The following is a 17,189-nucleotide window of genomic DNA, read 5'->3' on the forward strand; positions in this document are numbered from 1 at the left end:
GACAGTTTTATTCTGGCTATTTGGATCTGTTAGTTCATTTATTGCAGTTAATTTTAACCCATTGGTGGTTTTCATTTTATCCTTGCTTTCTTCTTTAAAATTCATGGCTTGTTTTGTCTAGACACTTGAGTGAAATGATGAGTTTCTGTTAACCCTTCCAAGTGATAACTATAAGACATAATAAGCAAACTCCATTATACACTTGAGTATGAAGGACAAGCTTACTACAGGTGTCGTCACACAAGATTAAGTCTGTGGAGAATAAGTGGATATCTATCAAAAGCATTGTGGAACTGCTTGGACAAGTACACACTTAGTTGAATTTAAGATAAGGAATATGAAAATGTTCCGACATACATCAGCTGGAATATTAAAGCAGAGATTAGGAAAACACATTTGTAAAGCTATAATGAGAAATTTTCCATTAGGATGGGTAGCAGGCCAAAAAAATATACTAGAGATGCTAAGGGATATGGAAAAGGAAGATGGCATTGCATGTAAAAATAGAGAGCCAAAACATTCATCTAACAGTATAACAGCAAGAGGATATTCAGAAAATTTAAAATGCTAATCAATTCAAATGGAGTTCAACCTGTGCATGAACAAGATTTTAAAATGACCACTTAGCGATTATATTGGTTTTCTCTCCAACTTTGCAACTCAGCTGCGTCTCTAGCTCCCCTTTCTATCTATCCTTTAGCCTTTTCAGGATTTACAACCATCACTTTGCTTCACACTCATTAACTTTTGCTTGTGGATACATCTTTCATGCTATATTTTATCAAAGGAAATTGAGATTTTCTGGATGGGCTGAGAGGGTGAAAACTAGTAAATACCTCCTAGATGGGTTAAATATGCTCCAAGTTTATCAGAGTGATTTATAAAGCAGTGAAGGCTATTTTGGGGGTGACAATAAACATTGACGAGCTTCTAACATTGGGTTGTCCAACCTGCGGCCTGTAACATGACCCGCACAGCCCCGAACGATTGTTGAAAATTCTGGTAAGAGGCTCACTATTTACGCCTATCAGCAGCAATCATGGGAGAGAAACAGGCTGTGATTGGAGGAGCAGTGAACACCAGCAACTGCAAGCTTGTGAAGATAGAGACTGGAGCATGTGGGGGCCTTCGCTCACCACGCTTTCCCATGGCTCCGGCAGCTTTCCAACATCTCCCGGTGCCCTGGCCCAGCTGCGGCTGCACTCCCACAGCTGTCACCCATGTTCACCCGGCTATTCCCCGGTTCTCAGCCCTCTCCTCAGTGGGCACCCATATTCGAACATTGGTCGACCTCAGGCCTCGCTCCAGGTCTCTCCCCCGCTCTCATCACACCTACCAATCCCCAACTGAATTAGGTGTAGGAAGATGGCTGAGAGGGTAAGGGTGAGCGGGGGTCGGGTGGCTGAGAGGGTGAGCGGGGGTCGGGTGGCTGAGAGGCTGAGCGGGCGAGGGTGGCTGAGAGGCTGAGTGGGCGAGGGTGGCTGAGAGGGTGAGTAGGTGAGGGTGAGTAGGTGAGGGTGAGCGGGCGAGGGTGGCTGAGAGGGTGAGTGGGCGAGGGTGAGCGGGCGAGGGTGAGCGGGCAAGTGTGGCTGAGAGGGTGAGCAGGTGAGGGTGGCTGAGAGGGTGGGAGGGTGAGTGAAGGTGGCTGAGAGGGTGGGAGGGTGAGTGAAGGTGGCTGAGAAGGTGGGAGGATGGCTGGCTGGCTGAGGTGGGTGGGTTTGTGTGTGACAGAGAGGGGTGGGGTGAGAGGAAGGGGAGTGTGTGTCTGGCTCACTCCCAATCCCTGGGTTCTTATTCACTCACCTGCACACACCAGCAGGCACCCTCACCCACTCTCCCAGAGATAAGGATGAGTAAGTGAGCACTGAGACTGGGAATGAGCTGCACACCCACACTGTCACCCTTTCACATCCTAATGGTCATCTATATTTATTAGTCATTTTTTAAATTATCAATTTTTTGTTGTTTCTTTTCACACAAACTTTTTTCAATATTCACATCCAATATTGTGTCAAACCTTATCTTTCTGAAATTTGCTCCACCCCAACTCTCCCACTCAGAGTGTGAGAAAAATTGAAATGTGACCCCCCACGCAAAAAGGTTGGATAAGCCTGGTCTAACAGATGGGAAACGGCCAAATACAGTTCCTGTATTCACAAACAACAATGCAGCAGTTCCGGAAGGCAACTCACCATCACCTTCTTGAGACCTAGGGATGAGCAATAAATGCTGATCTTTCCAGCATTACCCACATCCCAAAAACAAATTTTAAAAAGTCAACAATTTCTGGCCAATAAGCCTGAACTCAATCATTTGAAAATTATTGGAATTAGTAATATGAAGCAAACTGGAAGAATGCTTATATGAAAATAAAATAATAAATTGCTTTACAAAGGCTGAGTCATTTCTAAGCAACCTCGTAGCTATTTTTTTGAGGTGACATACTGAATTGATTGGAAAACACTATAAGATATATGACAAATTCAAGCTTGAAATACTCTTCTAAAAGCAAAGGTTGGTGGATATGAAGGGTAATACTTGGACATCAATTCATAACTTGCTAAAAGAAAAGGGAGCAGCGGGGCTAAAGTAGAATTACAGATTCAATTCAAGGCACTTCTAATTGTAGATAATAGAAAATTAAAGGGATTATGGACTCGGAGGCAGTCGAGAGAGCACAACAGTGTTTTCACTTAAGTTTATCAGGACTGATGAAGTTCAATATCGCCAAATGCGGATAATGCATAGATTGGAAATAAAAATAAAAGCAAGTGTGTTCCTTGGATGGGATAGAACCTGCCAGGATAGAAGTTGTAAGAGATTTGATGATGTTAGACATAACAAATTACAAGTCAGCTAAGCAACTAAGCAATATGAGGCAACAATACATGAAAATGATAGAACACTGAGTAATATTAAACAAATTAGTTAGTTCACATTCCTCAAAGGTCTTACCAAAGCTGTGCAATGCCCTAGTTACTCTGTATCTCAAGGATTGTCAACAGGCAGTGCAAAGATGAACAATGGGACTGATACCCAATATCAGGGGAAAGAGCTGTGAGGGACTAGGGTGCTCTGACCTCAAAATGGGATGCATAAAGAGAATCTTAGAGATGTGCAAGATACTAAACAGGATATAGAAAATATACCAGAAACAACATGTTCAGACATGCATTGGGGCAAATGGACACATGATCAGGATTGTTAAAGCCAGGTTTGGGACAGAAGCCTTTATAAGGAGTTAAATTTACAACGAGAACAGGTTGTCATAAAGTTGTTGAGGCCAGACAGTGGACTCCTTTCATAAATAGTTTAATGCGATATTGGGAAGATCATAGGCTAGGTATTCAGGATGGATAAAATTAAATAGGCCAAAGTGGCTTCATCCAAACTAATCTCATGACATAACTGGAACTTGAACAAAATATTTTCAAGAAATTATTGACTTTATTTTGGACATGCCAGCTTTGATATTCCATTAGTTTGGGCAGTCATTAGACATTCTATGTGGCATTTCCAGTAATAAGCAATTGAAGCAGATGTGCATTTAATAAAACCTGAAGTGAATTTAAATGTTATATCTAAAACAAACTTCAAATACAATAAGCTGTCCTGGAAAGGCAATGTCTGGCTTAAGAGCAGATGCCTATTTTTCACCTTGCAGACCCACAATTATGGAGTGCAGAGTTAGAGTCCCATGATGTGTATGGAATTGCCCTTGGTACAGGGCTATATTCTGAATGTTTGAATTTCATTTTTATATGAAATGGCCACATCTATGACTTGATATTGATAATTCTAATACAGCTGAAATTTGACATTTTAAAAAATGGACATTACATTTGGTGCCTCTGTCATCTAGGATGATTCTAGGTGTTACTAAAATAATGGAACTCTATGTTTGTCGCACAGACTTTTGGCTGCTCAGGCTGCATCTATAAATTTTGAATGAACTTCATGCAGTCATAGCCTTTTCAAGGTTGGTAGCTGTATACTAGCTCAGTTGGCATGTGGTTCAGAAAAACACCAACAGCGTGGACTCGATTCCAATATTATCTGTGTTTCAAGTGGTAGATCAAATGGCTTCTGTTCTCAGCCTTTATTCACAAAGGATGACACCAAAGATCATATGACTGGCAAGCCACAGTGCACAAAGGCACTTCTTTAAATCTTCCCCTTTTCATAAATAGAAAAAATACAACTTATGCATCCTATTATTTGCTGTTCCAATTCACGCACATACATAATCTACAATGAAAATCATCACACATACAGAAAACTTTGTTCATTCTAGTCTGTCCCAACTTCATATGTTCCAACACATGCATGGCACACAATCTTTAAAGCATTCAGGTCTTCTAATTCTATGCACGCAGGTTGTTATTAGCTGGTAGTCTGGTGTCCGCCTGTTCAAGAGGAATGTCGTTGCCATGGCAGGTGTGTGTTGTGGTAATTGTTACTGATCTGTTGCCTTTGCTGGGAAATGGTTGACCTCTGTGACTGGTCGTTCAGTTTCTTGTACGGTTGGTGAAATCATATCTTCTTCATCAGCTGTCTGCTGTGAAGGAGCAGCTTCTCCAGTTGCACACATATGTCTGCGGTTACGGTGATATATCTGGTTGTTCACTTTCACCGTGTACAACCGAGGTGATAGCTTCTCTGCACAGGTCCCAAGTTGCCAAGTGGGCTGACTTTTGTTCAGAACATTGAATGTTTGCACTCTGACTCGTTCTCCAACTCTCAGTTCTGGCAATGATTTGGCAGCTTTATCAAAATGAAATTTAGCTTTCTGTTGTTTTACTATGATTTTGTCACTCACTCCTGTTACTACTTCTGGGTGTAATTTTTTAGCTATTGGAGGAGTAGTTTAGGTACGTTGTAACATTAGTCACTGAGCTGGACTACTTCCCATGCATTTAGTATGTGTGTTTCTCCAATCTAAGATGACCTTGTAAGCATCTGTGCTGGATTTACTCAATTTTTTGGTGATCCTTTGGCAATTTTCATTTGACTGGGGATAGTGTGGAGATGATGTGTTGTGTTGAATTCTCCAATCATTCGTGAAGCTCCTGAATTCCTCATTCATGAACCTGAGGACCATTGTCACCCATCATAATGCCTGGAATGCAGTAACGACTGAAGTGTGCTTTCAGGCATTCTACAGTCTCATTGCTGGTCATTGACGTCAGCTGGTCTAACTCCCAGTAGTCTGAATAGTAATCTATGACAAGATAATCCATTCCGGTGAGAGTGAAGAAGTCTACTCTAAGCTTCATCTGCGGTCTGTCAGGGATGTCTTCAGTCATGAGCAGCTCTTTAGCTTGCTTAGCTTGATGTTCATTATAAGCACTGCACTGGCTGGCCTGACCTTTGAACTCATTGCTCATAGTTGGCCAGTAGAACACTTCTCTTGCCTTCCTTCGACTAGACTCAATTCTTTGATAGCCTGCATGGGTGTGCATTAGCATCTCTTTTCTCATCTCCTTAGGGATAATGACCAGTTCCTTTATTCAAGAGCCGTCTTGGCCAATCGCTTCATCTCTGTACACCCAATACACACTCATAGCTACAGGTATAACCTTGATGATTCCAGGTCATCACTACTTTCTGCAGCATTGGACAGTGCGTTTTATTGCGTAGTTTGCTTGATCTGAGCAAGATTTAACGTCTCTGCTGGGTTGATGACTTCCAGAGCATGTCGTTCTGTTGCTTCCCATTGAATTTGGAAGACTTCACACTCTATTGGCATTAGAAATTTTCTTCAAAGGGAGTGGAGCTCTTGACAGCATGTCAGTGATATACATCTGCTTCCCCCGATTGTACTTCACTTCCAAGTGGCTTGTGTCTCCCAAACAGGTACTGATTAAAATGCTTACAAGCAAAGAAAATAGCCAGGCGCTCTTTCTCAACCTGAGTGTGGTGTTGTTCACTTTGCGATAATGCTCTGGATGCAAATGCAACTGGTTGCCCTTGCTGCATGCGGGTTGCTCCAAGTCCTGGCTTTCTGGCATCACACTGCAGGGTGACTTCATTGTTGACATTGTAATATCTCAGCACTGACACTTTCGTCACTCTGCAGGTGAAAGCTCCTTCTTCTATGCCACGATACCACTGAACATACTTTGCAGTGAGCTTACATAGAGATTCACTCTCTGACAACAAATTGGGCAAGAGCTTTGCTAGGTCGGTCACAAATCTAACAAATTGTTGCACCGCCTTTACATTTGTTGGTTGCTGCACCTCTGCTACATCTCTCACCTTACCAGGATCAGGGTGAACTCCTTTTGCTGTCAGTACATAACTTATGTACTTGACTTCAGTCATTTTCAGATGCAGTTTTTTCTTGCTCAATCATAGAATCATAGAGGTCTACAGCACAGAAAAAGGCCCTATGGCCCATCAAGTCTGCACCAGTTAAAGAAGTACCTAACTATTCTAATCCCATTTTCCAGCACTAGGCCCAAAGCCTTGTATGCCATGGCATCGCAAGTGAGCATCTCAGCTTTAGGTTCACCTGAAGAGCTCTCTAGATTCTGATCAGGGTCTGCAATGGCTTCTTTCATCGTATCACCACATCCAAAGTATAGCAGATCATCCATGAACGCTTCTACTCCTGGAAGGTCATAACCTATCTCATGTTATCGGCATTGATACTTTTCTGGAGCCATAGATATGCCAAACAGCATAGGAAATCATCTGTGCCCCCCAAACTGGCATCCAGAATGTAGTCAGGAAACTGCTGCAATCATCCATCTTCACTTGCCAGTATCCATCCTTCTCATCTAGAGTAGTAAAGATCTTTGCCTTGGCAAGTTGCAGCAAATTTGTTCAATAGTTGGCATGGGGTAGTGAGATTTGTTCAAAGCCTTAGAGGTCCTTTGGATCAATGTACACCTCAGTTTTCCAGGTTTTTCCCTGCTACCATGCTGCTCAGCCAGTGTGTAGGAGTTGCCACTTTCTTGATTACTCCCATCTTTTCAAGCTCATTTATCTTGTCTTGAGAGCAGCTGTAACTCTCCTTGGAAGATGCTAAATTGGTCTCACACTCCTACCCACTTCAAGATGATATTCACCAGGAAGGCATTCAAGACCTGTGAAAATATCTAGGATCTGTTCCGCAGTCAATGGCTTTATGTCATGAAAAACACCACAAACCTCTTCTGATGCATGGAGAGTTACCTGTCCAAGCTTTTGACTTATTTCAATTGAGATGAGTGGTCTACAATGTAGAACTACAAATCTTCTTTCTTCTATTACATTGGGCTCTCAGCTTAGTTTATCCACTTAGGATGAACATTGTTCCATCATATAGCCTCAACTTTATCTTCAACGGTTTCATTTTCAGGTTACCATCTTGAACAACTTCACCACAGCTCTGCAAAGCTCATGATGTTGCACATAGCACCAGTGTCTACCTGACACGTCATATTATCTTGATGCTGTCCTTCTGCAGCCATCATTCCAACAGTCACAAACCATTTTTTTACCTTGAGACTTGATGGTGCCAACCCATTCCAGGGTTTAGCAATTCATCAGAATCATTGTCTGATATCTCTCCAGCAACCATCTTCATAGGCTTGCTTTTCTTATTTCCAGCAAAAGTTGCATGCAAAGTGATTCAACTTCTTGCATTTAGAGCACTGTTTCCCCCACACTGGACAGTATACTTCCTTTTCTTTTGCGTGGTGTCCTCTGCAATATTTACATCCTGTACTCTGGCCTTGATCTTTCTGCTGGTCCTTCTAGTAAATATTTCTTCCTTTTCTACATTATCTTGTGCTTGTAAGGCCTGGGGCCTTTCAGCATAATGCAAAGCTTTATCAGTCCTCCCATTAATACTCTCCAGCTGACTATTAACAATCTCAAAGCTTTTGCACATGGCAATAGCTTTCTTGAGAGTAAGTTTCTGTTCTCTCAGCAAACGTAATCTCACGGCAGTATTTCTTGTTCATACACAATCCTGTCTCTGATCAGATCAACCTTCAGTTGCCCAAACTCTCAAGATTAGGCTAGACGTCTCAATGCAGTCACATATTGATCACTATTCTCCATCCCTTCCTGAATTCTGATGTTAAACACATGGTGTTCATGAATAACATGAAGGCTCAAAGTGAGTTTTCAAGACCTCCAAAATTTCACTAGTTTTTCTGCTTTTCAGTGAGGCCTAGGGTGCAATACACTAATAACAGAGTTGCTATACTCATTTGTTCAGGTTTATTGTTTAACTCTGTGGCAATTTCATAGTTCTGCCATTGAGACTGGAAGAATTTCTAATTCATAATCAAATCTAACCTCATCTCTATAGGAGCAGGTATTGGATATTCAAAGCTTTACTGACTCACCCAGCAGTCAGTTGCCTGTACAAAGTTGCAGCTGAACTTTTAATTATTCTCCGCTGTTACTTACAGCTGCTGGCTCTCTTACAGTTATCAAAATCCACTAAATTCAGCTGCACACTCCTGACAACATGTTCCAAGTGGTGGATCAAATGGTTTCTGGTCTCAAGCTTTTATACACAAGTTATGACATCAGAAGTCACATGACTATGGCAAGCCACAGTGCAGAAAGGCCTGGGACCTGCCTCCTCACCATGCCCTTGAGAGTGGAAGGCAATGACAAACCATCATGGACAAAAACTGCCAAGAAAACGACTCAGGGTGAAGCATCAGTGGACAGTGAGCAAAGGACCTGCCTTCAGGCAGAGTACACATGACATGACATGAGTTGCATACTCAGTATTCCTGGAATGCGATAGAAATTGGACATCTTAAGAGCTTGAAAATTACAGTAAATTATTTTTAAAATTGTATTTTAAATCAAACTCCCACCATATTTTTCTCCATTCTTGAAGGTTATGACTTGTTGATAAGGATTCAAATTGCCCACCATGACTTTGTTCAAATGGACATTATTGTCCATGAGCCCAGATAGTAAATATTGATTTGTTTATTCATCCACAGTGGGTATAATAGCAACCAGTCCAAAGCCCATATGTGCTGTTCCCAGCGCCAAGAGGAAAGAATCATAAGCGTTTTCTTTCTGTGCTCACCTAGGTGCACTAAGCAAGTTTTAAATTCAATTCTGCCGGCACCACTTATGTGTTTTATTTTGGTCAGGAACAAGCTGAGCTTTTGTACAAACCAGCAATTAAATTTTGGTATTTCTAGTTTGTGCAGAATGTCCCGCTGTATCAGGAATATCTGTGCCTGGAATCCTAAAGTCATGATGCGACTTTGCAGTAACTTGTACACACGTGGTCACACAGAGCTGGTTCTTTAAAGTCACGCTTGCAATTTCTAAGCAAGGCTTGGCCACTTGTTCCAATGTTCTTGACAGTTTTCAAATCACCCTCGCAATGTAAACAGGGCAAATTTGAAATCCATAAAGCTTTATCATATTGCAGAAAAGCTTTCATGTAAGCAGTTCTGCCCAGTAACTGTTGTCCCTCGTTGCTGCCAGAGCGTTGCACCTTCAATGGTTGGTGGATCCACCAATGATGCTGAATGCTGTGTGCCTATTCTGTGATCAGAAAGGCTGCTCCCAAGGAAAAGGGAGAGAAAAAAAAACTTTTAACCTGTTATCGTCAAGAGCTGCTTGTGATTAATTCCAAGTTAAGTAAAGCACTGCAAATTATACTAGCTGGCCTGCAATAATTTTTGTCATATTTTTATTTGCTGTGGCAAATTCTCTTACTCGTAATTTAAGCTTTACAGGTGATGTTGAGATTCTCTGGGAATATTGATCGACTGCCAAATAATTTGCATTGTCAGTCGGTGCTGGTCAGCAGAGCTGAAAAACATAGCAATCTCTCTGTATGAAGTAAGCTATACCATATCAAAGAACCATGCAGTACTGCTGAGTAATTCCAGATATCATCAGCAGCAGCAGCAGCTGTTATTCATTATTATAAGTTAGCATTCCTGCTGTGATTGTAAATTATGTTTTAACCCTTTGAATGGCAATGGCTCTGTCAGCTTTCTGGAGAACTGGGGGCACGTTTTTTGGTTATCTGCTAAAGTCATTTTCTTTACATTTTCAATATTGGGTACTGTGAAGGAGAATTAATAAACATGATAAAGGTGAGTGCTTCACTGACAACTCAATGAGTGATTCATGACCAGGATTCAGGTTCCACATATGCGCTAATGACACCCAGTTCTACTTCACCACCTGCTTGTTTAATATCCGGTCCTGGCTAAGCTGCAATATCCTCCAGTTAAATATTGGGAAAACCAAAACTATTATCTTCAGTCTGCACCACAAAGTACATTCCCTTGCCACTGATTTCATCCCCCTCCCAAGTCACTGCCCCAGTTTGAACCAGATTGTTTAGCCATTTGACCCTGAACTGAGCTTCCAAACACAGAATAAAGACCTCTGACTTCCACCATTGCATTGCCTGTCTCTACCTTGCCTCATACATCTGCTGCTGCTTTAGTTTCCCCAAGACTCGGCCATTCCAATGCACTCGTGACTAGCCTCCATCTTCAACGCCTCCCCCCAATAAATTTGAGATCACCCAAAACTCTGCTGCCATATTCTAAGTCCCATTCACCCTCACCCTGTGCTCACTGACCTACATTGTTTTCCTGTCCCCCAATGCCTCCGATTAAAAATTCTCACCCTTGTGTTCAAATCTCTCCTTGGCCTCAGCCCTTCTTATCACTGTAATCTCTTCCAGCCATAACTGGAAACTTTAGGTTTAACTCTGCAAACCCTGCTTTCCGCCAACTCTGCCCTAGTGCGCCCCTCATTTCCTTTTCCCCACAATTGGTGGCTGTACTTTCTGCCGTCTCAACCTAAGCTTTAGAAATCCCTCCTTGAATCACCACCTCTCTCTCTCTCCCTCTCTCTCTTCCTTGCAAGTTTATCGCATTAACCAACTGTTAGTCACATCCTAATACTTCATGACCATTTTTGTCTGATTGCACTCTTGTGAAACACCTTCAAAAGTTTTACAATATTAAAGGCACTATATAAGTGCAAGTTGTTGTTGGACCCATCACACCCTAGCATGAGTTAGCACTTTCAGGAAGGAGAAAATATGAAATCATTGATGAAGTGCTGCTGTATGTGGATGCTGGTGCATGCTGTGATATATATTGTAAAACATGAGTTAAGAGCTGCAGTTTGCCGCAAAGTGAGCTTGCCAGTTCTTGGCTAAGTTAGCAACTGGAGGCATTGAACAGAAAGCAGGTGGTTCTTCACAGGTGTGAAGTAAGGATGAAATCTCAATTCGCCGCAAGCCACACTTACAATCCTGTTGGGATTAGTTCCAGGGCAATGTTGGCAGAGGTCCATAATTAATCACTCACCAGCTAGCGAGTGAGTGGTATGAATGCACCTATTGGGACTGGAATTACGATGTGGGTATAACTGTCTTGTGCACTCTATTATTTCCATAGTACTACTCTGTAACACTGTCCAACCTACATTTAAAATAATTTCATGTTCTATTTTTTCTTATTTAACTTTGATGCTGTAAGTTTTGTATAATGAGTCTACTCCCATGGAGCGTATCAGCTTTTTTTTACCCTCTTCAAGAACTTTGCTTTCACTCCTATTGAGTTTGTTCCGATGTAGAATATTGTAAAATGGAATCTGAGTTTTGCGGTGGAGGTACCAAGGAGATGTAGTATATCTTGTTATTTTTGGATATGGCAGTAAAGTGTCAACACACCTGTCAGCTCTCCAATCATACAATTTCCCTGGCTACAGTTGCTGACTGGAGTTAATCTTTTTTGCCTGCAGTGCTTAATAGAAATCCAATAAGATGGGCAGAATAATGATATTTGCAAAGGTACTCCCAGTTAGCCTGTTAGAACCATATGACATATGCTACTACCTATTTGATGGAATCATCTGACTGCAAGAATATTGATATAGAGTTGTCTGTAACCTCGTTCAATGCAGACAATACATTTTCTGCCTATAAACGATGTACTGTTCTCCCTCTTTAGATGTATATTTGTGTTTATAGTGTGTCTGTATATTTTGTAACTTTAGCTTCTAATTTTTGATGTAAAATGCTCCAAATCTCCAGAGAATTGCTGGAAACTCATGGCCTGTTTGTAGATGGGAATTATTTTGATCCTACTCCAATATTCTAATCCAGACATTAGGTAAAGTTTTAAGGCTGGGAAACTTCAATAAAATAAATTCTGTTGCTTGCATGAAAGTTGATTAATTGAAACACTCTTCAGAAGTTTCTATTTGATTTAACTTGATTGAATACTCTTGCTCACGCAGGTAGTTAAGGATGTTAAGTGCAGGAAACAAGTGCCCCGCATTTGTAAGAGTCCTGTTCCTGAAGCTGCAGTTAAGATTCATTACTGTGGGTAAGATATGCAATGTTTAGACTCTGCATCTGCTCGAGGAGTGTGTAATGCTCACCCTGGCTGGGAATGGGGGCAGAAGACACAGGGGACAGATAAGTGAAGTAATCCTTGCTCAAACAGGATGAAAAGAAAAAGATATCATTGTAATCCTGGATTGTGCAATTACAAGCTTGTCAGTATTTGTTATCCTAATATTCTGGAATTCTTTTCACTCCCATAGATGTAGAAGGCGGCAGGGATCTACCACTTACCCAGCCACCTCAAGCCCACCCTTCTATTGCCAGTGGGAGCTGCCCAAGCACGCCTGAACTCCGCCGTCGCCAGGAAGAAGCCATGAAAAGACTGGCCACACAGGTATAACTGACAGATGAAGTGAGATGGAAATTAAATTCTAGCTCACTGTAATGTCGGCTGTTTATTTTTCATATTATATTGGCCATGGAGCAGTTGCCTGCTCAGATTTTTGATAATTTAACAACCATTAAATGCTATTAGCTGGATATGCCTAGAGTGGAAATGATTCCAGTCAATAAGACTTGGCTGATGTTCGATCATTTTGAGAAGATAAATTCAAGTTACAAAATATCTTTTTGCTCCATTATAGACTGCTCTATATTTTACATGGTGTAATAAATCCTTGTATTGGCTCGAGCAAAATGCCCATTGGAGGTCACATAAATGATTTTGCCATCTTGCACTGGTGTCTTGCTTTATCTTATTTGCAAAATAGTGCATGTAGATAGATTTATAAAATGCCAAACTACAGCATAATTTTTGAATCTGGAAAGGACTTGCTATCCTTATATATATTTTTCTTTGTTGTTTCATCCTCCCCATTACGCTAATACTATAAACGCAATTCAATTGACAGAGCTTGATTCTCAAAAACAATTTTTTAAAAAACCCAGCTCACAGCATCACAGTATTTGCATAAACTTAAATTTATTCTCCACAGTTTAAAGTGGGCACGTTCATGTGAATACAATTTGCCCAATTTATGCAATGGCCTGTATAACATGGTAGTGCTATTGTGATACTCTACTGTGTAACAAGAATGTTCCATCTCTGTAGTGACTTTTGCCCAGTTGTTTTGAGCTCCACTCTAACCTGCAGTTTTATTTAAACTGCAGACAGTGCTCCGTACAAATTGTAATCCCACACCACTTGGAAGGAATTAGAAAATTTTAAATACACAAAAGGTCATTTAACATTAAAGAGGCATTATTTGCCGAATTATATTTGATTTTGCCATCAGTACACCTTAATGAAGTGTAAGACTAGTAAGTAAGCATGGTTGTTAGTGCCTGAAATGAATAGAGCACTTATGAGGCAATAACTGGCAATTTTCAAATTGATGTTAATGCAAATGGTTAATTGTTATTGGTTTTTGCCCATTATTACCCATTTTAAACATGGATATTTGAGTGGTAGGCAATGTATTTGGAAATTATATATTTTTCTCTCATTAATGAAGATAATGCTTTCTGTTTGGACATGATTCCCTTTCCCTGTCATTTCCTCCAACCCTGCAATTTTCTGAGATAATACCGGTCTCTTGAGCATCAGAAATTTTAATTGTTCCAGCATTGGAGGCCATGCCTTGAGCTAAACTCTAGAATTCCCACTCTAGAATTACAGCACAGTAGAAGGACATTCAGCCCTTCGTGTCTGTGCCAGTTCTCTACAAGAGCATTTCATTGAATTCCAGTCTTTTACCTTTTTCCCCGTAGCCCTGCAAGTTTTTCCCCATTAGATAATGATCCAGTTCTCTTTTGAAAGCCAGGATTGAATCTGTCTCCTCCACCCTCTCAGGCAGTGCATTCCAGATCCTAAATCACCTGCTACAATTTTTTTTTCTCACTTCACCATTGCTTCTTTTTCCAATCATCTTAAATTGGTGCCCTTTGATTCTTGACCTTCATGGGAACAGTTTCTCCCTAAATGCCCTGTCCAGACCCCTCTTAATTTTGAATACTCTATCAAATCTCTTCTCAATCTTCCTTCTCCAAAAAGAACAGCCCCATCTTCTCCAATCTATCTCCTTATCTGAAGTTGCTCATCACTGGAAAATTCTTTTGAATTTTTCCTGCACCCTCTCTACATCCTTCTAAGAGTGTGGTGTTGAGAAGTGGACTCGATACTCCAGTTGAGCCGGAACCAATGTTTCACACAGATTTATCATAATTTATTTGCTTTTACACTCTGTGCTCTATTTATAAAGCCCAGATGCTCATATGCTTTTCTAACCATGCTCTCAACTTGCCCTGCCGCCTTCAATGATTTGTGCACATATACCCCCAGGCCCTCTGATCCTGCATCCTTTATTGTACTCTTTATTTTATACTGCCTCTTCCTGTTCTTTCTACTAAAAATAAATCACTCACACTTCTCTGCATTAAATTTCATATGCCACTTGTCCACCCGTTCCACCAACCTGTCTATGTCCTTTTGAAGTTGAACACAAATCTTCCTCACAGTTCACAATACTTCTAAGTTTTGTGTCATCCGCAAATTTTGAAATTGTGCCCTGAAGTCTAGGTCTTTGATATATATCAAGAAGAGCAGGGGTCCTAATACCAACTCCTGGGGAACCATACTATAAATATTCCTCCATTCTGAAAAATGACCTCAATGTTTCCTGTCGCTCAGCCAATTTCATATCCATTTTGTTACTGTCGCTTTTATTCCATGAGCTCCAACTTTACTTGCAAGTCTGTTGTCTGGCACTTTAGTAAGCGCCTTTTCAAAGTCCTTGTACACCACATTAGCTGCATTCCCCTCATCTACCCTTTTTGTTACCTCATCATGAACTCAAGCAAGTCAGTTAAACACAATTTTCCCCTAACAAGTCTGTGCTGGTTTCCTTAATTAACCCAAATTTGCCCATGTAGCTATTAATTTTACCCCTAATTATTGTTTCAAAAGCTTCTCCACCATCGAGGTTTCACTGACTGGCCTATAATTGCTGGGCTTGTCCATAGGCTATTTTTTTTGAGAAAGAGGGTACCTTTTGCAATTCTCCAGTCCTCTAAGAAGGATTTTTGGCCACACCTACCTCTTTAACCAAGCCTTCTGTTATCTGCCCTAACATCTCCTTATGTAGCTCAGTATCAAATTTTGCTTTTTCCAACTCTTGTGAATTGCCTTGGGTCACTTTGTTATGTTAAAGGCACCATATTAATACAAGTTATTGCTGTAAACAATGCCAGTTATGATTACCATAGTTGTGCATTGTATTCCTGGTGGCTTATCAACTTTAAATACAGCCAGCTCATCTAATACCTCCTCCTTACCAATTTTAAGCCCATTCGCTTCCTCAACTACTTCCTCTTTTACCAAGTCTTGGGCAACAACCTTCTTCCTTGGTAAAGACAGTTGCAAAGAACTCATTTAGCACGCCAGCCATGCCCTCATCTCCATGTATAAATCCCTTTTGGGCTCCACTCCTTTTACCACCATTTTACTATTTAAACGGCTGTAGAAGACTTTTGGATTCCCTTTTATGTTAGCTGCCAGATTCTTCTCATGCTCTCCTTTTGCTTCTCTTGTTTGTGTTTTTTTTCAATTCCTCTCTGATCCTTTTATATTGAGTCTGATTCTTAATTGCATTATACACCTGATATATATGATATGCAATCTTTTTCTGCCTCATTTTCCTGGATGACAAAAGACATAGTCAGTGAGCTATGGATTTGTTTGTCCTACCTTTCCCCTCATGGCAATATACTTGACTGTACCCAAACTATCTCCTCTTTAAAGGCAGTGTTCAGTTACAGTTTTGTCTGACAATTTTGATTCCAATTTATCTGGACCAGATCCTTTCTCATCCTATTGAAGTTGGCTTTCCCCAGTTAATTATTCTTAATCTGGATTGCTCCAGGACCTTGTCCATAGCCAACCTAAACCTTATTATATAATGATTACTGTCCCTAAAGAGTTCCTCTGCTGCCATATGGCCCATCTCATTTCCAAGAACCAGGTCCAACAATGCCACCTTTCTCATTGGACTGGGAACATACTGATGTAGAAAATTCTCCGGAATATAACCTCAGAGTTCTTGCCCTTATCTGCTCTTTACACTATTCACAACTGCTATCCCAGAATAATTAGAATAATTGAAGCACCCCATTATAACTATTCTTGCACTTATCTGTAATCTCCTTGCTTATCTTTATTACTTATCTTTAATTGTTCCTCTACATCTTTTCCAACAGCTGGTGGCCTATAGAATATGCTGACAAATGTAACAGTATCTTTATTGTTTCTTAGTCCTAGCCAAGTAGATTCTCTGGGAGCTCTCTGGAACATCCTTTCTTTCCAATACTGTAATGCTCTCCTTATTCCCTCCCTATTTTTCCTGAACACCTTGACTCCAGGAATATTTTGTACTCAGTTCTGTCCTCCTTTGCTTCTCGACCTCACTTTCTTCCTTTAAAACGCTTCATAAAACCTACCTCTTTAACCAAGCCTTCTGTTATCTGCCCTAACATCTCCTTATGTAGCTCAGTATCAAATTTTGCTTTTTCCAACTCTTGTGAATTGCCTTGGGTCACTTTGTTATGTTGAAGGCATCATATTAATACAAGTTATTGCTGTAAACAATGCCAGTTATTGATTACCATATTTGTGCATTGTATTTTAAAAGAACTCATAGAACATTACTACTTTTACTCTGAATTTGGTAAAATTTCACACATATGGATAGCCTAATTTAAAATTGTTTTGATGATGCACCTTATTTAAAGTTAGGGAACAGAATAAATGGTATTTTATTTAATAGCATCCATGAAATGCTTGGAAACATTTTTATTTCAGAAATTAATTGATCCAGAATGTCAGGTCAGCATCTAA

The 17,189-nt window shown here is 40.6% G+C and overlaps 1 protein-coding gene across 5 annotated transcripts in view; it reads left to right on the forward strand.

Annotated features, from left to right (window-relative positions):
- The window catches only part of tanc2a (tetratricopeptide repeat, ankyrin repeat and coiled-coil containing 2a), a 920,169-nt gene that overhangs the window by 728,945 nt on the left and 174,035 nt on the right, over window positions 1-17,189 (forward strand). For all 5 annotated transcript variants that reach the window (XM_041217622.1, XM_041217623.1, XM_041217621.1 and 2 more), the window contains one exon: window positions 12,559-12,692. In XM_041217622.1, coding sequence (XP_041073556.1) covers window positions 12,559-12,692 — 134 coding nt within the window. The remainder of the gene's footprint in view (window positions 1-12,558; window positions 12,693-17,189) is intronic.

Source organism: Carcharodon carcharias, chromosome 23 (genome assembly GCF_017639515.1).
Source record: "Carcharodon carcharias isolate sCarCar2 chromosome 23, sCarCar2.pri, whole genome shotgun sequence".
Classification (NCBI taxonomy): Eukaryota; Metazoa; Chordata; class Chondrichthyes; order Lamniformes; family Lamnidae; genus Carcharodon; species Carcharodon carcharias.